This window comes from Coffea eugenioides, chromosome 2 (assembly GCF_003713205.1).
Source record: "Coffea eugenioides isolate CCC68of chromosome 2, Ceug_1.0, whole genome shotgun sequence".
Classification (NCBI taxonomy): Eukaryota; Viridiplantae; Streptophyta; class Magnoliopsida; order Gentianales; family Rubiaceae; genus Coffea; species Coffea eugenioides.
Genome location: NC_040036.1, coordinates 34,128,811 through 34,151,870, shown reverse-complemented (window position 1 = coordinate 34,151,870; position 23,060 = coordinate 34,128,811). Strand labels below are relative to the sequence as shown.

At 33.7% G+C, this 23,060-nt stretch overlaps 2 protein-coding genes across 3 annotated transcripts; both read left to right on the top strand.

Annotated features, from left to right (window-relative positions):
• Nucleotides 1-2,897: 2,897 nt before the first annotated feature.
• On the top strand, nucleotides 2,898-10,599 carry LOC113763777 (U3 small nucleolar RNA-associated protein 21 homolog). Its single transcript, XM_027307696.1, has 7 exons — nucleotides 2,898-3,057; nucleotides 3,158-3,185; nucleotides 5,447-5,547; nucleotides 7,046-7,249; nucleotides 7,337-9,236; nucleotides 9,759-9,970; nucleotides 10,207-10,599. The coding sequence occupies exons 1-7, from the start codon at nucleotides 2,932-2,934 to the stop codon at nucleotides 10,354-10,356; spliced, it is 2,721 nt and encodes a 906-aa protein (XP_027163497.1). The 5' UTR covers nucleotides 2,898-2,931; the 3' UTR covers nucleotides 10,357-10,599.
• Nucleotides 10,600-19,124: 8,525 nt separating this feature from the next.
• Nucleotides 19,125-22,198, top strand: LOC113760997 (cinnamoyl-CoA reductase 1-like). Of its 2 annotated transcripts, none has more exons than XM_027303783.1 (6): nucleotides 19,125-19,242; nucleotides 19,845-20,020; nucleotides 20,672-20,860; nucleotides 21,176-21,338; nucleotides 21,557-21,743; nucleotides 22,051-22,198. In XM_027303783.1, the coding sequence occupies exons 1-6, from the start codon at nucleotides 19,125-19,127 to the stop codon at nucleotides 22,196-22,198; spliced, it is 981 nt and encodes a 326-aa protein (XP_027159584.1). The 2 variants fall into 2 exon arrangements, with proteins under 2 accessions (XP_027159584.1, XP_027159585.1); XM_027303784.1 differs by having other exon boundaries at nucleotides 21,557-21,746; nucleotides 22,057-22,198.
• Nucleotides 22,199-23,060: the final 862 nt, after the last annotated feature.

The following is a 23,060-nucleotide window of genomic DNA, read 5'->3' as shown; positions in this document are numbered from 1 at the left end:
GAGAATCATTACACATTAGTTCAAACTTATCAATTCCTGACCTCCACTCCTGTAAAGAAAACAAACTAATAGGATGAGCTTACTCCCAGTGATGTTCCCAAACAAGCATCTAAGCAAAACACCAGCCAAATCACAAAATATTCCATTTAACAATTTCACACACTTTTTACAGTGATAAACAGTTTCAAGGCATTCCAAGAAGTAAACACTCAATCATTTAAAGGATACGAGCCCATTTAGAGCTATTTATTCATTCATTCATTCAATCTCCGCCCATCTCTTCCTTATAACTTCTGACATTTGAAAATAAAAATCCCTACATTGATCATTTCATTTATTCATTCAATTCATTTTATTCACTGGTCAGTACTCCACCTGATTTCGTGCTAATACTCGAGTATACCAAAACACTATCTCAAGATTACCAACCTATCCGACAGAGTTCGCTTCTGACTCGAGTCGGCCGGCAACAAATCATTATCAAAACCATTTATCATATACAATAAGCAAAAAAAAGCTATTGATTTTCACTAGATGAAAACTAACAACAAAACCATTTACTCCCCTATTTATATCAATTTTCTACACATATATACCTATCTACTATTGTATAGCCATACTTAATAAAAATATTCAACACCTTCATTATTTATATTTTTTCCCAGCATACATTTATTCATGAAAATAATATTTATACCACTTAAACACAAAATCTCATTCATACCCAAATTTTCACACATACTCATTTTTCTACTATTCACTAATTTTATTAACCTTTATTATTATCTAAGTAATATCACCACTTCACACTTTTCCTATTACCCTAAAACACACTTTTCCTATTACCTAAAACACATACAAGAAACAAAAAACTATTCATGAACAAATCTTGGGCAACCCTGCTCGAAGAGCAAGGTAAAGCCAACCAATAATTTACAATACATACTTGCTGCTATGGTGTAGCTTTGTTTCTTTGTTGAACTTTAAAATGAAATGCTGAATTACTTGATTTAGAGTAACACATCAACCAAAAACAGAGTGAATGAAATAAGTTATCATCAAATTATTAATTTTTATAAAGTGTGTATACTAGCGTAGCACATGTAACTTAAAAGTTTATTTATTTATTTTTATTCAAAAGCGACTCCAATCCTTAAGCGGGAAAGGGTAGGGGGGAAGCTTCTCATCCTTCTATTTGTAAAAGGTGGAAGGGGAAAAAAAAACCTTCTTATCCTTCTATTTGTAAAAGGTAATTTTAGGCATATCTCAATAGCAACGATCAGGGGTGAGCAAAAAATCCGATCCGATCCGTTCCGATCCGAAAAATAGGATATTCTATCCGATTTTTCTTAGCAGGGCAGATACGGGTTGGGTACCCGCAAAAATGGATACGGATATGGATCAACAAAATAAAAACCCGCAGGTACCCGGCCCGCAAGGTATATTATATAAATATTAAAAAAATAAGGGTTCATTATATGATTTTATAATTTTTAATTCTAAGTGTAAGTAAAGTGGTTCACAACCTCATATTTTAATCTCATATGATCCGCCTCTCCTCATCTTGTGTAAAAAAAGTGAATATTCTTGGTGAAACCTGAACCAAATGAATAAAACAAAGAAAAATTTGTGAAACTCTATCACAAAAATCGTTTATCCCTTTCATCCTTTTTCATTTTTATTCTATTTCTATCGATCTTTCCTGCAAATTTTTCATCAATTCAATCAAAAATTTGTGTTTGGAGCTCCAATTTTCTATTAGCTAGATAATTAAAACATTTGTGTCTTTCATTTATTTATTTATTTTATTGCAATTGTGTCTCTTAAATTTGTCTCCTTTATTTTAGTGCAAGAAATTTATTTTTCTTTTTCATCACCTTTAATGTAACAAGGTCTATTCCAAAGATGTAAGAAAGTTGAGGAAAATTTTTCAAGATTATTTTGGTTATACTTTCTTCAAAAATTATTAGTTCTGTTCAATTCTTTTCCAGACTTGATTCCACAATCGACTAATTTTGGATGCAATCTTGTACCATAATATCCTTAAGGAAATTGGAAAAGTTGCCATATACTTATTATCCTTGTGTTTGTTATGTTGTAAAAGGATGAAATGCGTGAAAATGATGATGTACTCAAAATTATCATAAAACATCGTTTTATCCTTGTGTTTGTTATACTTGGAAAAGTTGGAAAAGTTGTCATATACTTATTATCCTTGTGTTTGTTATATTGTAGAAGGATGAAATGCGTGAGAATGGTGATGTACTCAAGATTATCATAAAATTTCGTTTTATCTATTAGATATTATAATTCTAATATGTACTAAATTTATGAAATCGGTTTGATTATTGGATGAAATGTGTGAGAATGGTGATGTATGGATTTTGATTATAATATCTCTACCAATGTTAATTGAAAAGCTACTTTTTTTTATTGGAAAAATGTTGATATTAAGTGAAAAATATTTTTTTATTGAAAAATAGTTTTTTTTTTAGCCGCCCCTTTTTTTTCGAGTACCCGAATAGCGGGTATCCAAAAATATTAGGAGCGGGTTAGGTCGCAAAATGGCTGATCCGATATTTTAGGGGCGGGTATCCGACCCGTGCCCACTCGTTGCAGGTTTCATCACTTGACTAGTTGACGTCTTGGTCCACGGGCCCTATAGTTATTTTACAAAATATATGGGGTATGATAGTAACATGACGAAAACACATGGGAGGTAAATGTAATTAAAACGCCGAGACTAACAAGTAACAACCCAAGCCAACGAACGACGCCGTTATGTAAAGCATGTGCCCTAAAACCCTTTACAGCCGCTTTCCATTCCTGTCCAAAACCCTAGCAGGTCGGAAATCATCCTGATTCTTCCCTCTTCTCAATTCAGCTCTGCTGCGTGTTTTTGTGTGTGATAGAGAAAAAAGTTCTCAAGTAATGGGGATTTTTGAACCGTTTAGAGCCATAGGATACATCACAACCAATGTCCCTTTCTCCGTTCAGAGACTCGGCACCGAAACCTTCGTCACCGTCAGCGTCGGAAAAGCATGGCAAATTTACAACGTAATTTTTATTTTCTTATTTTATGCATTTCCATTTGGGTACAATTTTTTTTGGCAAATTTTGGAATTTTTTTGAAGGCTTTAATTCTTGTTTCTTGCAGTGCGCCAAGCTCAGTCTGGTACTAGTTGGTAAGTATTGGAACCTCGTGGTTTTGTTTCTCCAATTCATTTCTATATTTCAATGCATATTTCTTGAGCATTAGTGTTTAAATGCTACTTTTTCAATTAATTTTTTTTTAAAAATGAAGTGATTAGTTACGGAGAAGAAAGGATTTCTTTCCATCTGTACAAAATCTGTTCTGAAGGGAAATTTGGAAGCGTTTGGAGAATACCTTTAGGAAAGGAGGTTCTGAAGTTCGATATATTTTGGATTTTGGAATTGGAATTTACCATATACACAGTTTGAATTAGAATGAAATCCGAATTTGGTTCAATTCAATCCGAATTTGGTTTTTGAACCAAACTATAAGCTTTACTTGATTCCATTGATTTTCTGGTTGATATTTTTGTTGGATGTAACTTTTATTCTAATGTCTATTTTTTTTCTTCTGTTCTTGTACTTATGACAGCTAAGGGAAAAGAAGAACAATAATTTTCTGGCTTAGTACTCTTTTTGGTCTTTAGTTTCTTTGAATAGTTAAAAGCAAAATAAAAAACAGGACTGGCGTCTTTCTTTTTGCATAACTTCCATAATGAACTTTGAATCTGCATCTGTTATCCGAGCAAGTTACTGCTATCAAGTACTGAATTCACTGGAAATGGTTATTGATGCGTAAAAATGAAGACTGAGCACCCCTATTGGGTAGACAAAACATATTGTAGGGGAATCAGTAGTCTGGATTCCAGTTCTTGTGTGCAGAGTCCCCTAATGTATTAGGCTGTGATATTTAGTGAATTGCAGTAAATTACAAAAATACCTTTTTTTCCATAAAAGATAATGAAAGTCAATAGAAATGTAGTAAATTTGCTTCTGGCTGTGGCTGATGACAACCAAAAGGCCTGTCTAAAAAAATTGAAGATATATAACTAATTAAAAAATAGAGGATCTGAAGATTAGGGCGTTCGAATTTTCTGGTTAAATGGTCAACTGCCTGTTTCCAATAAATTTGGTTCATGTGTTTTTAGATGATTAATTGTGCCTGTAGTTGGTTAACCACTTCTATTATTTGGTTTCGGTTTGTTGGTAGGGTTGTCTTACCAAGTAAACTGAACCATCAATAAGCAAACTTGTGGATTTGATTTGTAGTTGCTAAATTGTGAAAAAATTGTTTATTAAAATTTAAGTGACCTGTTGTGAAACTTCTAACGAAATTATCAAAACCAGTAAAATGGTGCCCATTTTGGTTGGTTATCCTGGCAAGTACATTTACTCAGGTTGCTTTGGATAGCATTTAAGAGCCAAAACCGCATAAGCTCTTCATAAATTAGCAACTCTTGATCTGGAGCTGCTGTAAAACTTAATTCAATGTGGAATTACTGCAAAGGAATCTTGAAACTATCATTGGACTTTCTCTTTCTTGACCCTTTTAGGTATTAATATTGTGATGTTTGTGTGTTTGAACTACACTTACCTTCTTCTAGTTACTTTAAGCCTATATAAGGCTTGTATTGTGCTTCTTAGATATATAATAAGCACAATAGCACAATGGCGATCCTTATATAAGCTTGGACTAAACACAAAAAAGCATTGTACGTTCTTCTTGCTAACCTTAGGCTTGTATAAATTGATCCCTGCACTTATTGTGTGATATCAAGCACAATGATAAGCTTATTTAGGTTTTAGTTTAAAGGCAAAGAAGCGTAATACTATCCTAATAATGTACATTAGAATTAGGGACTGCACATATTACCAGCATGTTAACTGACGTGGGCATATTGTAGAGAAAGGGAAAATGTGGCTTCTAAAGATGTACTGGAGATTTCTTGGATACTTCTGAATGTAATTTGTATTGCTTACTTATTGTACTGGTCAGCTAATTCCTACTTGTATGGACAGTATTTGATGGACTTGTTGGGGAGCTTTCTGATTGCCGTACCTCTTGTATTTGTGGTTTTTTGTGTCATTAATTACTTGTAAAGAAGTTTTGCTAGACTTGCATTAATTCATGATGTCTGGTGCTTTCTTTCGTATTTGATTGTGAAATCTAGCACCTTTAGTACTCATTGTCAATGTGTTGCAAGCATGAATAAATGTTGCAAATAGAATTTTTCATGTAACTGTAGATCTTTTGATTTGATTAGTATCTCAAAAGTGTTCTGTTGGCAAAATTGTTGTTGATTGTATAGTTGTAAAGTTTTTACTGATTCTTTATCTCTTCCATCAACTTATTGAGTTTGTATTTTTCTCTAATTATTGCTAAACATGCTTACTGGTGAGGATTTTAATGAAGGCCCTCAACTTCCAAAAAAGATACGAGCTCTTGCTTCTTATCGCGAGTACACCTTTGCTGCAAATGGGAGTAGTATTGCAGTTTTTAAACGTGCCCATCAGGTTTGTCCTAAAAGTTCTGTTTATTGCACGGATGACAGGTCTTCATGATGTGAAATTTAATATGTGTAGCTTTATTAGCGAATCATTTCCTTGGTAAAAAGGACTGTCAGTTATGCTTTACAATAGGCTTTTGGTCTATTTGATTAGTTTTATTGGAACGGTTCTATGTCAACATGTTCTAAAGGACTGCACACTGAAAATGCCCCATATCTCCTTGAAACTGCTAGGCTAGTTAGAAAATGCAAATACCATACGGATGAGTTATCATGCTTTTGTTGCTAGACTTTGCATGACTTCTTGCATTTGATGCATGACCATTTGTCAGAATAAGCTGTAGGTGACCAATTATACCTTGCTTCATGTCTTTGCCAGAAAGTCATGACATGAATTGAGTTGATTTGTTCCATATTGCTGTACCAAAGAATGGTATTCTTATATTAGGCATTCTCAATCTTCTAAGACAGTTCTGCACATTCATTACTTCTTTTCATGTTCCCAGGCAGCAGGCACTATTAGTGAACACACATTTTTGTGGCACACATTTGGCCTCCCATTTTTATGGACATGGTAACTTACTCTTCAACATGTTTAGTATACTAGCCAGATGATGAAGCCTATAAGGAAATAATATGTGTATTGATTATTCTTATTCGTTGTCAGACATTCACTTTGACATGGTAGGGAGCCTGCATTGGTTTTAAATGGTTTAGTTGATTTAGAACATTCAAATTAAGAAATGAACATGAATAAGGTAAGGTTTAAAGAAATATTATGCAATTGAAAAGTGTTTGCCCACAAAGATAGGTGATTATATAGTCTACTAGCTAAATATAAGTTTGGCAATAGCAAATGCACTAGTAGCAAGAAGAAAACACAAAATGGTTGAAAAATCTGGGATTTACCACAGATCAATCAAAGCAATAAAAAGAATCTCTCCTCAGGACCAGTTTGAAATGGCTCAATTATTTTTGGAGAAGTTAGTTGAAGCATATAATCATCAAGTAGCTAGTGATAATAGTAAGAACCTATCTAAGCAAGCTACTGGTAGTCAATTTGAGCAACTGCTTCAGCAGGCAGGAGAATCTATTTTGACTAGTCTTACTAGGGATTAACTAAGTATGTTACTTTCATTTGCTCTGCCAAAATAAAACTGTCATAAGAAGCAAGGTTTGTGGCTAAGCAATGTTTTGTATAGTTAAAGTAAGAAGCTTAAGAAAGTTATTCCTAAGAAACCTTAGTGCCTGTAATTGGAAAATTTTCTATGAATATGAATAGGAATAGAAATCTTTCACCCCACAATTTTGGTGTTTCCTATCCAGAAGTATGTATGTTCATGATCATAGTGCCTGATTGTCAATGACTAAATGTAGGTTCGAAGTAGTACCTTGTATGAAAAGAAGATCGTAATAAGAGAACTTTTTAAATGATTGTTATATGAGGAGTTTGTTTGTTACTAAAAAAAAATTGAACCTTATTGTGAGGTTTACATGTGGAACAGGTGGCGACTTGGAGCAGGCATGGTGCAAAGGTTAATCACTTGCTTCTTTTTGGTGCACATATCTTAAGTGTTGATGTTGAAGGCAATATATTCACATGGGCATTCAAAGAAATAGACAAGAGCCTTGCTCCAGTTGGACATGTTATGCTTGAGGACAACTTCACCCCTAGTTGCATAATGCACCCAGATACTTACTTGAACAAGGTATCTGATATCCCTGACTTTATATGTATAGTCTGTCTTTCATGACTATTTTTTGGAACTTGTTTCTCATCAACAAATTGTGAACAGGTTATAGTTGGAAGTCAGGAAGGGTCTCTTCAACTTTGGAATATTAGCACAAGGAAAAAACTTTATGAGTTCAAAGGGTGGAAATCATCTATAAGCTGTTGTGTTTCATCCCCAGCTTTAGATGTTGTTGGGATTGGATGCGCTGATGGAAAGATTCATGTGCACAACATTCGCTATGATGAAGAGATAGTGTCCTTTAGTCATTCTACTCGAGGTGCTGTAACAGCCTTATCCTTCCGCACTGATGGGCAGCCCCTTCTAGCTTCTGGAGGTTCTTCTGGGGTCATAAGCATATGGAATCTTGAGAAGAGAAGACTGCAGTCTATTATTAGAGAGGCCCATGATTGCTCTATAACTTCTCTCTACTTCTTTGCTAATGAGCCTGTACTGATGAGTTCATCCATGGACAATTCTCTTAAAATGTGGATTTTTGATACAAGCGATGGGGATCCTCGTTTGCTGAGGTTTAGAAGTGGGCACAGTGCTCCTCCTTTATGCATCAAGTTCTATGCTAATGGCAGGCACATTCTATCAGCCGGTCAAGATCGTGCCTTTCGACTTTTTTCTGTGATCCAGGACCAGCAAAGCAGAGAGTTATCTCAGCGTCATGTTTCTAAAAGAGCAAAAAAGCTCAGGTTGAAGGAAGAAGAGATAAAGCTGAAGCCTGTCATTGCATTTGATGTTGCTGAAATTAGGCAACGTGATTGGTGTAATGTGGTGACATGCCATAGAGATACTGCTCAAGCATATGTGTGGAGGCTTCAAAATTTTGTCCTTGGCGAGCATATTCTTACTCCATGCACCGAAGACCAGACACCAGTTAAGGCATGTACCATCAGTGCATGTGGCAACTTTGCTATTCTAGGTACTGCTGGTGGGTGGATTGAGCGATTTAATCTACAGTCAGGAATTAGCCGAGGCAGTTATCTAGATGCATTGGAAGGGAAAGGTGCTGCCCATGATGGTGAAGTCATTGGCCTTGCATGTGATTCTACAAATACTATAATGGTAAGTGCTGGATATCATGGGGACATCAAAGTATGGGATTTCAAGGGACGCGAGTTAAAGTCTAGATGGGAAATAGGCAATTCGCTGGTAAAGATTGTTTATCACCGTGTAAATGGGCTGCTGGCTACTGTAGCTGATGATCTAGTCATTCGATTATATGATGTTATTGCACTACGAATGGTTCGTAAATTTGAAGGTCATACTGACCGTATAACTGACATGTGCTTTAGTGAGGATGGAAAATGGCTTTTGACATCCAGCATGGATGGGAGTCTTAGAATCTGGGATGTTATCTTGGCCAGACAGATAGATGCCATGCAGGTTGATGTGTCTATAACTGCATTGTCATTGTCACCCAATATGGATGTCCTAGCAACAACTCATGTTGATCAAAATGGAGTTTATCTGTGGGTCAATCGGGCAATGTTTTCTGGATCTGCTAATTTTGAATCATATGGCAGCAGGAATGAAATTTTGAGTGTCAAGTTGCCTTCCGTTGCTCCTGTAGAAGGCTCTCCAGAGAATGACTCTGAGAAGACCATTTTAGATGCTCCTTTGCAAGATACTTCTCACTCCACAAAATTAGATAAACAAATCCCTGATCTTGTTACCCTTTCACTTTTGCCCAAGAGTCAGTGGCAAAGCTTGATTAATCTGGACATTATCAAGGCCAGAAACAAACCAATTGAGCCTCCCAAAAAACCTGAAAGGGCACCTTTTTTCCTACCTTCTATTCCATCTCTTTCTGGTGAGATATTATTTAAATCTGGTGAATCTGCTGATAAAGAGAAGGATACTCAAGCTGGTGAAGCATTAAGCAACGGAAAAAAGTCTGATCTACCACCATCCCAGTTCTTGCAATATCTTCAGTCATCTGTGGATGTAGGAAATTGTGAGTCCATTGGTTCTCTGTTATTTGTTTGGGCTACTAGTTGAGCAGTGGTAGCATAGGTTATAGTATGGCCAAGTTGAATTCTGTGAGGTCGGGGGTAGCTTAGATTTTGAAATAACATGTATTGGTAACTCAGTTTTCTTTCTAGTCTTTATGTGGAGTAAAACTTGAATAATTGTGGGGGCACTGGTGCTGTGAATGGCTGGTAAATTGAGATAGAAAACTAGAAGGTAATTAGTAAGTACCAAAACATCTTTTCAACGCATAAAAAGGGTTTCAGTCGTTCTACTGTTTAGATGCGAACTGCCGCTTTCGACTGTAGCATTGATTTGACAGGGCTGATCATGAATCTATGTTGGATCCTATATAAGTAAAGTGAACTTCCATATTACACCATTTGGGTGGTGTAAATACGGACCTAAAGCATTTTTAAGTGTAGTGGATAATGAATTTAGGAGCGACATGATTTCTGTTTAGTTTCCGTAATTTTGTCATTTACACCTGCTTTGATCTATGTTGCAGTTTCAGCTTTCACGGATTACATCAAAAGCTTATCTCCTTCAGCTCTGGATATGGAACTGAGAATGCTTCAGGTTATTGATGATGATGATCAAGAAATGGACAAAAGGCCTGAGCTATACTTTATTGAACTGCTTTTGGATTATTTTGTGCACGAGATTTCATGCAGGAATAATTTCGAGTTTATTCAGGCTGTCATCAGATTGTTTTTAAAGGTATGAATTTTATAGTGTTCTCTATTTGTTTTTCTTCCACAAGGGAGTTTTTTTAGCTTGTAAAATTAGAAAATAAAAATGACATGCAAGTTCTTATAAGGAGAAGCATCTCCTAATTCTCTGTTTTGAGATCTTGAATTTTATGAGTATGAGCACATAATCATCTATTGCTTAGGTTTCACTAGCTACTATCCATTTGGTCATATGACATGTTGCTCGTGTTCTTTGCCGGCCAGATTCATGGGGAAACAATTCGGTGCCAGTCAAAGTTACAGGACAAAGCAAGGAAGCTTTTGGAAGTCCAATCAGCAGTATGGCAAAGAGTGGATAAGTTGTTCCAGAGTACTAGGTGCATGGTGACATTTTTGAGTAATTCACAGTTTTGATTGCTGGATTAATGGATGCCTTCTATCCTAGAAGCTCATTCTGTTGCCAAGAGTTCAGTTTTCCATACCAAACTGTGTTGCAAACTTGTCACTTACACGGTTTGGTACTGAGATGGAGCTTCGCTTAACTAGTCCACGATGAGTATTACGTTTGTTCGCTATATGTCTATGGGTTCTGGGGCCATAGATGAAAGGAGGTTATTTTATGGGCACTTGCAAGGTTCCAGTTCTCATTCCGCCCATCAGTTCACCTAAGCAGGTTGTGGTGAATCCTTACGTGCTGATCTTGTTGGCCACAGCCATCGAGCTTCATGGGCAGCAGCATGGGAGCGGAATCTCTTCAAGGGTCAAAAGTTTGCTATCGTATACTAATCCATTTTCCGCATGGCATATCAGGATTCTTTTCTGAACAGAACGTGGTACAAGTGGCTACATAGATTCCAGTTTAATTTTTAAGTGTGGGCAACCCAGTTTCAAGGCCTATACTTTTTTTTTTTTTCCCTTGACTGGAAAATATAAGATGTTCAATTATGGAAGGAAATATATGTAATTTTCTCATTGGTATTAGAGCAGGAGTTATTTGATTCGATTCTGGTTATGTATTTTGCAAGACATTGAAAATCTGTAGTTTGTTATTCAGTAAAATTTGAAGGATGGATATTGATCAAATGTTCAGTCCACTTCTATAACCAACAACCCTAAACACTTGGTAATAAATCACGTGCTTTAGCCACATAAAATCATATACAAGATGAAACAACAGTTGTTCTGGGAAATCTTTTTTTTTTTTTCTTTTTTTTTTTGTTTTTTGAACTTGCAACATTGTTTTAAACCCAACTTAGAATACTCAATTTGGCCGATTAAACCAAGATTGGATTAGGTGTTCAGTTCATAGAAAAGGGTGGTAAACATCCAACCAAATCTTGATTTTCTCTATGATAAAAGTGCTTTGATAGATCACATCTAAAATTGGATTCTCTTTGGAACAAATTCTTGATCTAAATGTCTAATGAAACTAAGTCCTCCTAGCATAAAATATCTCGATATAAGTATCTGAACTATCTAGATTATGAAATCATCAAGGTTACAATATAAGATTGATTCCATTTGTATTAGCTATTTTTTTTAAAATTTTTTCAAATGCTTTATTGTAACTGTACATATGAAAAATACGAGTGGCAAAACTATATGCCATTCCTGTATGTAAATGTAGTTTTTAAATTTATAAAGATGGTCTATAATCTCTTCTTGTGACAGCTTTCTTGACTCAAAATTATTGGCGGCAACAAGGGAGGCTATAACAATCTGTACTTGATTGTGATTGGAAAATTGTTTTAACATGATGAAGTTAATTAATTCTGTTGATTTGATTTGTTTCTTGCTTTGTCAACACAAGAAGAAAACTTCGTGAATGATTATTTTAGCCTGCTAGCTTCAAAAAAAGTTCGGTAGATTAATTGGAAAGCTTGGTGACTGATTTTTATTTTTATTTTTATTTTTTTTGCTGGCAAAACTAATAACAGCTAGTGATCTTTGTGCTTCAAATATGTTTGTCAAATATGAAATTTCTTAAACTTATTTACTTGTTATTTGAGTTTGGAGTAATTAACTTGTAGATCTGATGATTTATAAAATGTGCAGATATTCATTTGGGTGCTGGTAATTTTTATCTAGAATTTGGAATATACTATAGTAATTTTTTATTATATATTTTTCAGCGAAAAAAAAATGTGTTTAAAAATAGAGTTCCATCTATTTTGGGGTAGGCCGCCTACTTGTAACATAGACAGTTGGATCAAGCAGGGACAATTGGATCATCCGTCCCTTAGATTGGTAGTCATAATTTGGATGGGGACAGAAATGATTGTAACCCTTGATAACTATTTCTAAATATGAGTGTAACGCTTTATGAACAAATTGTAATTCATTGTAAATTAGTTGTATGTTTGTCTTTTATGTTAGAGTTATGTGGTATATGCTGTGAACCGTATAACTTATAATTTCTCTTATTTGCAGAATTTGGATGGACGTGACTTCTTTCCCATAGATTTTCTTTCTATTTTCTACCGTGCATACTTATCTTCATTTATTAATAAGGTTAAAATCAGTCAAATTTAAAATAATTATGTCTCTTGCCGACAAATAAAGACATATATTATGCATTCAGATGTACATTATGAGAAATGGAAAGAGAATCCACTAGAGAGAAATCAAATTCAATTTGGAACTTAAATTATTTCAAACAGTTGTCTCTTACAACCATCATCGTAACCCCTTTTCCATTCATAATCTGGCCATCATCGCCAAAAAAGAATGTTTACATTATTATAAGAGTAAGACTCACCCTTGAAAGTACCAATTGTTTATAAGTTTTTATACTGATGAACAAATCATTATATAAAAAAAAATAACTCAATTACAAAATATATTAATACATATACGATATTTGGACTGTGCATCATCTGTGTTGCTTAATGCCTTAATCAAATGGTGAAACATTGTTGTACATTTTGACTTTTTGCACATAACTAAAATGGACCGTGATTTCAATTACGAAATGAGTTGCTCAAAAAAAAAAAAAAAGTGAAATGAGTTATCAACGCTTCTTATGTTTAAAAATCATTTTTGTTTTATGATCAGAGAAATGGAGGATCCTAATCATGTAGCTTACTGTCAAGCTTCATTACAAAATTATCTTAAATAGAAATTTTTATAAGGTATAAATGGAGGATCCCAATTTCGAGTCAAAGCTTCATCCTTCACTATCTTTCCCTATATATATAACACGATACTCTCTTCGTCCCATAAAGATAACCTCGAAAAATTTTATGTCGGTTTAGATCAACTATTAGGCATGTCTAATAGTTGTTTTCTAACTAATGAAAGAGTTCCACATTGACGTATAAGAGTTCCACTTGATTTCATTTAACATGTTAAGTGACCACTTAACATGTGAATTAGCAAGTGGAATTTTTATATGACTAGGTGGAGCTTTTCTATTGGTTTTGGATTAACTATTAAGCATGTTTAGTAGTTGCTCTCAGATAACCTCACTTCAAATATGACACAAATTAAGAAGCATATTTAACATAATCATTGTTATCTAATAATCTTCTTACATGCCCTTCCATTAATACTCCCTCCGTCTCACTTTAATGGTTTTGTTTTTCTTTTTTATTTGTCCCAAATTATAGTCCATTTTCCAATTGAAGAATATAGTTAACTTTTAATTTCTCTAAAATACCCTCATTTAATATACTTCATTATAGTAAACATAGCCTACCTTATTTAATGCAGTCTACTTTTTCACCAATAATTGCTTTGATATATGTCTTGAATGGAGCAATATACTATCAATATTGCTGTTATAATTAATGTAAAGGTATAGTGATTAGTGATATTCCTCATATTAATGTAAGGGTATTTTTGGGAAACAATAGGCTAGATTTAATTTTTCAACAAAGTTAACTAATTTTTTTAAAACTATGTCAGAAAAAGGTAAACTATTAACGTGGGAGGGAGGGAGTATTTATTATTTCCAATAGAATGGATGATTAATAGAATAGCATCTATTAGAACACTTATTATCGCTCATTAAAATGCACATTAATTAGAAGTATAGTAGTAAGTCCATATACTAACTATTACTTTAAAAAAGAAATAGGCCTATAATTCATAACAAACACAAAGAAAGTGAACCCATCTTTACTGGATGAAGGGAGTATTATTTTGAAGCATTGAATTTTTGCGTTTTTTTGGGTCGGGCATTTGTTATTAAACTTAAGCCAGAGCTCCCGAACAGGTTAAGCCAAGACGTAATCAAATGCCCAATCCAAACATTCAAAACTACTAATTGGTAAAGACTAGATCAAACCCTGAAACTGGACCCTTTCCAGGACAAATTTTCTATAAAGAGGCGTTTTCTTTTCGGGCATGCTTTGTCCTTTATTCTTCTTTCATTTAATTTATTGTTTTTGGGTATTCTTCTTTTATTTTTAGTTATCCCATACCCAACTTTCTAAGAATCAAAGTTTTTTGTTTTTATTTCATTTCATACATTTCCTAAATCTTCAAGAATAGAAAAATCTGATAGACACCTAAAGGACAAAAAGATTAAAAAAGAAAAAAAAACGTTTGATACGCCAATGAGTCCAGAGATTTGCTTGGATTCTTGGTCCCTAATTCCAAAATGAGAAATTTTTCTTCTCTTTTTTTTAAATGAGCCAATTTGGCACTTCACAAAAGTTTCCAATTATTTTACATGCAACAAGCAAAAGTTAAATCTGCCAACTTTGCGTCGAATTTGATAAATGAGGATATTACTATAGGCTATAGATATTTTTGCTACTTCCTTATCAAGAGGATCTATATTAGGTTGAGATTTCCGAACTTAAGAGATTTCGGATTCAAATTTATTTCCTCCTCTCTGTTTCTTAAATTCAACTCCTTCCTTTCTTAAAAAAATAAGCGGATCCATATTAGCTTTCAATTTCAATCGAACATTAGTTTTATATATATATATATATATATATATATATATATATATATAAAAGTTATGTCACTTGAATCTAAATCACATGCTTGCGTGCAACAAATCTAAGTGATCTTGTCTCAACAAACCTTCCAATTCTTCAAAGGTCACGAATATTTATTTATTTATTTATTTTTGTCTTTTGTGGTCATGTAAAGATTAAGGAAAAAAAAAAAGATGCTAATGTTGGATCACAATTGACGTACTTGACATCGACAAAAATTGATGCCAAATTTAAGTCTTCTACCTTTTTTTCTTGGACGGAAAATTTTCTTATTTGATTACAAATACTTCATAAAAATGAGGCCTGCATTGTCCACATATTGCTATGTACATTTGTCTTAATTCAAAGACTCGTCAAGCAATTTTTATTTGACAGTTCGTGAGCTATAATTGAAACAAAAATCCAAGAGTTCAACCAGTAAAGACTGAAAATACTGAAATTACATTTCACCTGGGTACATGGGGGATCTATATATTGTTCGGTCGCGGCACATGCCTTCGCTGGCCAAAAGAAAATGAGAATTATATATATGAAATTTTCAAAAAAAATATTTTTGCATCACTATTTTGTAAATGTAACCCTACAGACCAAAGAAAAATATTTATTCTAGGTACTAAATTTTTTTGATTGCTGTCACTAATTTGTAGCAAGTCATTGTATACATGTACCTATAAGTAATTTCCATGACAAGAGTTAAGACTAGAAGTAAAAGTCAAGGGTCATACACTGCTAATAAGTAAAAACAAATTCAGTACTTCATGTGTTTGTAGGGCAATAGTGGGTTCTTTTTAATTTTGTTTTGGGCAGAATGTCCCAAGAACCCTCAAACTATTACAAAATTAAACTTTTAGCTCTTCAATTATTAAATGGGCACTTTTAACCCTCTTAACTAATTAAAACATATACTTATAACTCTTATGTTAACTTGAATCGTTATCTTCAACAAAACAGTAAATGTAGTTCTTGACACTTTCGGTGCTGTTTTTATTAGATATAACGACTCAGGTTGATAGAAGCGCTTTGTGTATTTGTTTTAATTAGTTAGAGGGTTAAAACTGCTTATTTAATAGTTGAAAAGTCAAAAGTTAAATTTTATAATAGTTTGAGGCTATACAGTAGCAACTACTTTGGGACAATCAATGAAATGAAGCAAATAACACTATGGGAAGAAGGAAATAATCAAAAGATTTCACCCGATTTAGCTGGCATAGCATATTTTTTGTGTAGCAATGGTATATATTGCGGAAAGGGCAGGTACCGCTAAGCTGTACACCGATTTGATATAGAATGAAGCCGGTAATACCAAATACCAAACACCAAAGGAATAATAAAACACATTCAAACCACCATTCTTTTATTTTTTGGGTTAGGAAACCAATACGAACTAACCCTTATCAACCTAAGAAGAATTGACCATAAACTTTTTTGGTTGTATTATATGCTACTAGCTACCTTCCGTCATGTGGAAGCAGCACTATAAGAAATACGGTCTATCTAACGGATGCTTATTGGACATTGTTAAGATGTGATTCAAGTGTTAAATTTTTGGAAATATAAAATTAATTAGAAAATATATAATTGTAATGGTGGGTCGTAATTGTTGATGTGTGTATATACATGATAGGTTAGGTAAAATTTAGATATGTTGACGAGTGCCGATTGAGCACTTATTAGGAAAATTCTAATAAATAAAATATACTGTGCCATTAGTGTTTTTATTAGTTGGTGAATAAGATAAGTAACCGTGCAAAATGCAAGTGAAAGTTTGAAATTTTCCTTCATAATATCCCACCATCCAAATTCATTTGCATTTGTGCGTAAACTTGTATAAACCTTTCATCTTCCACAAACTTTTCAAGATGGGATCATCACTTACTATATCCAACCACGATAGATGCTACAACCCCCAGGTTATCAAGAGGATCTCATTCTGTAAAATTGCATTGGACTGAGATTGGCAAACTTAAACCATACAGACTAAACAAATACGGGTAAATTGTTTTTCTTAGAGCGTGTTTATGTAATTTTCTCTCAATGAAACTTCCCAATTTTTTTTGTCCGTTGACGAATTGAAAGTTAACCTGGTAAACATCGTCAACCGTGTAGGAGTATGACCGATGCTAAGTGTTGGGTATTTAAGGACAAAAAAGTTGGTTGCATAATAGTAAAGTTTTTCATTGTTGCTCTTCGTGCGGAAAGTCTTATATTTGATTATAAAAACTCTATGAAAACGGAGGCCTGCATTATCCTCACATGGCTACATGCATTTGCCTGTAATGAGCAGACTCAGCTACCAATTTCATTTGACTGTTTCTAAGCTGGAAGAAGCAAAATCCAAGAGTTTAACCACTAAAGACTAAACCCTTGTATTTAATTTTAACATAGATAGCAACTACCTCAACTTTGGGACCATCAATAAAATAAAGCACACACTAACAATGGGAAGAAGGAAATAATCCCAAGATTTCACATGGTTAATTAGCATATTTTTCCATAGCAATTGAATATGTGGTGGCTGAAACAATCTATATACATCAAGAACATTGTATATGTATACTATTAACCTTATGGCAATCAATCAAGCAATTTGAGTTATTCGTATAATTAACCATAAAATTATGATTGGACTCGAGCTTTTGTCTAGTTCACTATCTTAATTTTTAATTTTTTATTCAAATGAAAGAACCAAATGATAAGTACTTGAGACCATATACACACACGGACCCTTGTTTTATTCTTTTGAAATACCAATCTGAACTAACCCTATGAAGGTACGTAGCTGGCAAGAATTGACCATAAATTGTTTTGGTTGTATATTTTACTACCTACTTTCCTCTATGGAGCTCTATAAGAAATAAAATGTATCATGTCGTTTGTGTTTGTATTAGTTGATGAATAAGTTAAACATCCATGCAAAGAATGGGGTCATATTTTGACATTCAATTCAAAGCTTCAATTCACCTACATGAGTATGGTTTGCTCCACATAGTAACTTCCATCAACTTGCTCATTTTTATATACATTATCCTTATTCAAGAAAACAATAATATTCTTTTGATTCTGTCAAAAGAGAATATTCAAGGACTAAAAGGGTGTTGGTAAACTCATTAAATATTTAAAATTAATGAATTAGGTATGTTTTAAATTAATCTTGTTTGGTAACAAAAATTTCTTACTTCTGAATACAACATGAATCACTTAACATTTTACTTCTAAACAAACAGGAATCACTTAACATTTTACTATATGTCCACTATGTATGTGTTCGGAAAGTAGGGTTTTTTTTTAATATTTTGTGAGTATATTCAATTTTGGACCCTTAAACTATAGATGCACCAATTTTAGTTTTCAAATTTTAATTTTAGACATTTTATCCCCATCATACTTTAGTTCTTAAATTTAATTTTTGACACTTTACCCCCTAAATTAGCTAGTATGAATCTATCTCACTTTATTCATTAAATCATGAGCATCACTTGCTTACTATTTTGTTAGTTTTGATACATTCATAGGATGTATTTCATACTTTAGGGGTAAACTATCCAAAATTAAAGTTTAAAAACTAAAACGGGATGAATTTCATATTTTTAGGGATAAAAAGTCCAATATTAAAATTTAAAAATTAAAATGGAAGTGTTTCTATAGTTTAACGGTCTAACATGGGATTTAGCTTATTGTTGTGGTTGGATTAATTGCAGAGTCCAAATCACTCTCTAGATGTACCACTTAAATTTATACCAACAGTAAACAACTAATTGCATAAAAAAATCAGATCAGTTATACAATATGTTTATTTATGCATGATACTAATTTGAACTATGCATAATCTGTTGTTGCATAATCAAATGGTAAACATACTTGTACATTCTGTTCTTTGCATATAACTAGGGTTGACCAGATTTCCACAATGAACAATCGAGTTATCAACACCTCGTGTCTCTAAAAATAATTTTGCACAATAATTTTAAGAGAAATAGAGGATCTAATCACGTAATTTGCGGTCAACATTCAATTATAAATCATTTTGAATTATAATTTTGAATAAGGTAAATGGAGGATTGTAATCATGCAGTTTGTAGTCAAATCTTCATTCTTGACTTTCTTCTCCTATATATATATATATATATATATATATATATGTGTAGCAGAACAGTTTGTACTTCAGGCACACATAAGATAAACTAGGAGGGGAAAACACAGCAATATTAGTTCACATAAAATACAAGAGCAAGAATGATTGGTGCAGGGAAGGTGGTGTGTGTTACAGGAGCTTCAGGATACATAGCTTCATGGCTGGTGAAGCTGCTGCTTGAGCGCGGTTATACTGTTAAAGCTTCAGTTCGTGACCTCAGTAAGTCCATTTTTTCTCCATGGATTTGTTGTTCCATGCATTTGTTCTTCTCATTCATGAGCAGAATCATCAATCAAGAATGGTCCCTGTATCCTGTTTGCATACAGGTCTCTAGGATATTATTATTGTTTTGTTATGCCTGTTACCAACTTGAACCATACTGCACGCTGTACATGTGGAGTCTTATACTTTACCATTCCTTGAAAGTGCTTAGAAGTACTTTTTTTAATTAAAACTTTCTCATGTTTAAGAGTTTTAGATGGATACGGAGATAATTCTAAGATCCTTAAAGAAATTTTATTCATTATTTCCCATTTCTTTGCTTGAGTGGTGGGAATAAATGGAGAGAAAGTTTGCACAGTTCATCACGAGTCCTTGAATTGCTTTTTTGCTCTCAAATAAACATAAGAACTAAGGTGTTCTAAGTGGCAACGATTATACATTCTCTATAGAGGATAGTAAAGAGTTGTCATCTCCTTTCTTTGCTTTTGTTCTCTTTTCTCTCTCAATGTAAGATTTTTCTTCTTTCATATTCTATCCTGAACTTCCAAAGCAAGCGTAAATGTCACTAACAAGTCTGAGTACTACCTACAAATGCACAGATGACCCAACAAAAACAATGCATTTGACTTCACTTGATGGAGCCAAGGAGAGGCTTCTTTTGCTTAAGGCAAACTTGCTAGAAGAGGGATCCTTTGATGAAATAGTTAATGGATGCGAAGGTGTTTTTCATACTGCATCTCCTTGTCAATTTTCAGTTCCAGCCAGAGATCCACAGGTACGTCTATGTCACCAGTTTGGATGGGTTTTTAATAAACTGTTTTCAGGAACGGCACTTTTTGTTGTTTGCTACGTTAAATTTATATATACATGTGAAAAAAAAGTATATGTGAGATAAAAACATAACTAGATTCGCGACAAAAATTTTCTGAAAAACATGGTATTAGCATTCAGCAAACAGAGCCCGTGGAATATAAAATTCTTCAAAGATTTCTCAGATTTGATTTCTAGACTTCTTATTATATGCTTTTAATGCAACATTAGTATAGTCACCGCAGTGAAATTATTTCTTCACTATCTATTATCTAAGATGATAATAGTTCATTCACATGTAACTTTTAACTTCAAACAACTTCAGAACATGATCTGGGGCTGATATAGGTAGTGCAGAGAACAGAATATGTGGAGATTCACTTAATTGCGAGCATAATTAGTTTGAGCTTGACACAGTAGGCTTTAGTTATCAGGAGTAACGAAAAGCTACAATAAAAATTTCACACATGATGTACCTACTTAACTCAATGAATTTGCAGTGGTATCTAAAAACAGAATTTTGGTGTCGTAGCTCTTTATAGGTATGAACCGAAAATTGATTTCCGTTTAATTTCCTGAATAATGACTCAATTCTTGTTCTGCCTTCAATTTTTAGGCGGAACTACTGGACCCTGCAGTAAAGGGAACACTGAATGTGCTACGATCTTGTGCAAGAGTTCCATCGGTCAAGAGAGTGGTTCTAACATCCTCAATGGCAGCAGTTATAAACAATACTGATTTAAAGGATGATGTGGTGGTTGACGAGAGCTGGTTTTCAGATCCATCATACTGTGAAAAGAATGAGGTGTGTAACCATTACTATATTCTTCCTGCAAAAACTATCTTTGAAGTCATATACATACTAGTATAATTTTCGCTTTCAAATGGACAAAGTCTGATGGTATTTTAATTTGGTCCAAGTATGGAGAAAAGATAAGATATCTGCATGACTTGATAGAAATTTCTCACAAATTATCAGAAATACTGAATTAATTCTGAGGATTAGCATGGTGGTCAGATATATATATATATATATATATATATTCACTGATGCAGGTATGGTTTCTGTAATTGAAAAACAATGCTTTTTTAGCAGCTTACCAAATTTTTGGTGTTTCAGTTGTGGTATATGTTATCGAAGACCTTGGCTGAGAATGCTGCGTGGAAATTTGCAAAGGAGCATGGCATTGACATGGTTGCAATAAATCCAGCATTGGTCATTGGTCCTCTCTTGCAGCCAACGATCAACCAAAGTGTAGAACTCATCCTGAACCTAGTAACAGGTAATTTCAGGAAACTATTAGGTCACTTAATCATCATTTTTATCTCTGAAAATGTTGATCTAGTGTGAGCTTTATCACTCGCTAAATGTTTGTATTCTTAAATTCAAACAAAGAAAGGATGGCTCAATGAACTCCTGTGAACAAGGCTTCGTGCAGTCATACTGATATCTAAACTTATATCCTGGCAAGAATGATCATTCTAGTTAATGGCAATACAGGGGCTCAATCATTTCCCAATGCAACTCTGCCATGGGTTGATGTTAGAGATGTTGCCTGTGCACATATTCTCGCCTTTGAAATCCCTTCTGCTAATGGAAGATATTGTCTCGTTGAAAGATTTGCAAACGGTTCTCAGCTCCTCGAGGTTCTTCAAGAACTTTACCCCACTCTCGAATTCCCGGCAAAGTGAGTGTATTTTTCCCTTCTTAATTATGTGTTATTTAGGCTCTTTGATCCATTTTTGGTATCTGCACTGCATTTGAAGACCTGTGACCTCCTCAACAACATTATGGAAAAGAAAAGAATTTACTGAACAGTCCATGCATCATCCAGCTTGAAATTGGCAATTAATCTGGTTTCTGATTTAAAGATTACCCTTCATCAAACATGAAAGATTTATGATCTTTACATACTTTTGCAGCGTATCATTCTTTCATTTTTATCTACACTTTTGTTTACTATTGATTTCAAAAATTGTTTTGTCATCCGACAGATTCATCGACTGTAGCAGCCTTACTTTTCCAGACTACAAAATATCTCAAGAAAAAGTCAGAAGTTTAGGGATTCACTACATCCCTTTGGAGATGAGCCTAAAGGATACCATGAAAAGCTTCGAGGAGAAGAATTTAGTTAGTCTTTAAATCATACCATAATGTGCCTGTAAACAAAATATGGTCTCTGATAAATGGCCTCTCCAAATTTACCTTCTAGTCCTCCATTTGTTTTCCAGTTTGTCAATAGATAACGTACTAGAAAATTGTGCTTTTCATTCTCAAACTTTCCCATTCTGCATTTTACAATTGCTGATTCCCGGGTGGCAGAACTATATGCCATTCTAGACTTTCTAGTATGTAAATGTAGCTTTAAAATTTATAAAGATGGTCTGTAATTTCTTATTGTGACGTCTTTCTTGACTCAAAATTGTTGGTGGCAAGAAGGGATGCTATTATAAAATGTACTTAATTGTGATTGAAAATTTGTTTAAAATATGATGAAGTTAATTAATTCTGTTAATTTGATTTCTCTCTAACTTTGTAAACACAAGTAGAAAATTCTTGGATTATTGTTTTAGCGGGATAGCTTCGAAAAGCTTCAGCAGATTACTTGGAAAACTTGGTGAGTGATTATTCTAGCTGGCTCAAGCTAGCTGCATTGGTGCTTCACGTGCGTTTGATAAAACTAAAGTTTGAAAACTGAAATCTGAATTAATTAAGATACTGAATTGTTAATTACTAAATTTAATACATTTGAGTATATATCACATTAAGTGATACGTAAACAACTTATCATTTATTTTTTGGAGCAAGTTTTGCCAGGAAATTCAATGTCAATTAATTAATTTAGATATTCTATTTTTGGCTATCAAACACGTTTAAACATGTTAAGATTTAAATCATTAAATTTAAATAATTAACTGGGTTATCGAACAGGACGCTAATCTTGACCTTACTCCATCTTCTCTTTAGTTACGAGAAAATATTCTTCATACTTCTGTTTGAAAGA

Excerpts from the sequence above, each read along its gene's own strand:
- LOC113760997 (XM_027303783.1), top strand. The coding sequence starts at position 19,125 with ATGATTGGTGCAGGGAAGGTGGTGTGTGTTACAGGAGCTTCAGGATAC. Across the intron at positions 20,861-21,175 it reads CATACTGTGAAAAGAATGAG|TTGTGGTATATGTTATCGAA; the intron begins GTGTGTAACCAT and ends TTGGTGTTTCAG. Across the intron at positions 21,339-21,556 it reads CATCCTGAACCTAGTAACAG|GGGCTCAATCATTTCCCAAT; the intron begins GTAATTTCAGGA and ends ATGGCAATACAG.
- LOC113763777 (XM_027307696.1), top strand. The coding sequence starts at position 2,932 with ATGGGGATTTTTGAACCGTTTAGAGCCATAGGATACATCACAACCAAT. Across the intron at positions 3,186-5,446 it reads GCTCAGTCTGGTACTAGTTG|GCCCTCAACTTCCAAAAAAG; the intron begins GTAAGTATTGGA and ends ATTTTAATGAAG. Across the intron at positions 9,237-9,758 it reads ATCTGTGGATGTAGGAAATT|TTTCAGCTTTCACGGATTAC; the intron begins GTGAGTCCATTG and ends TCTATGTTGCAG.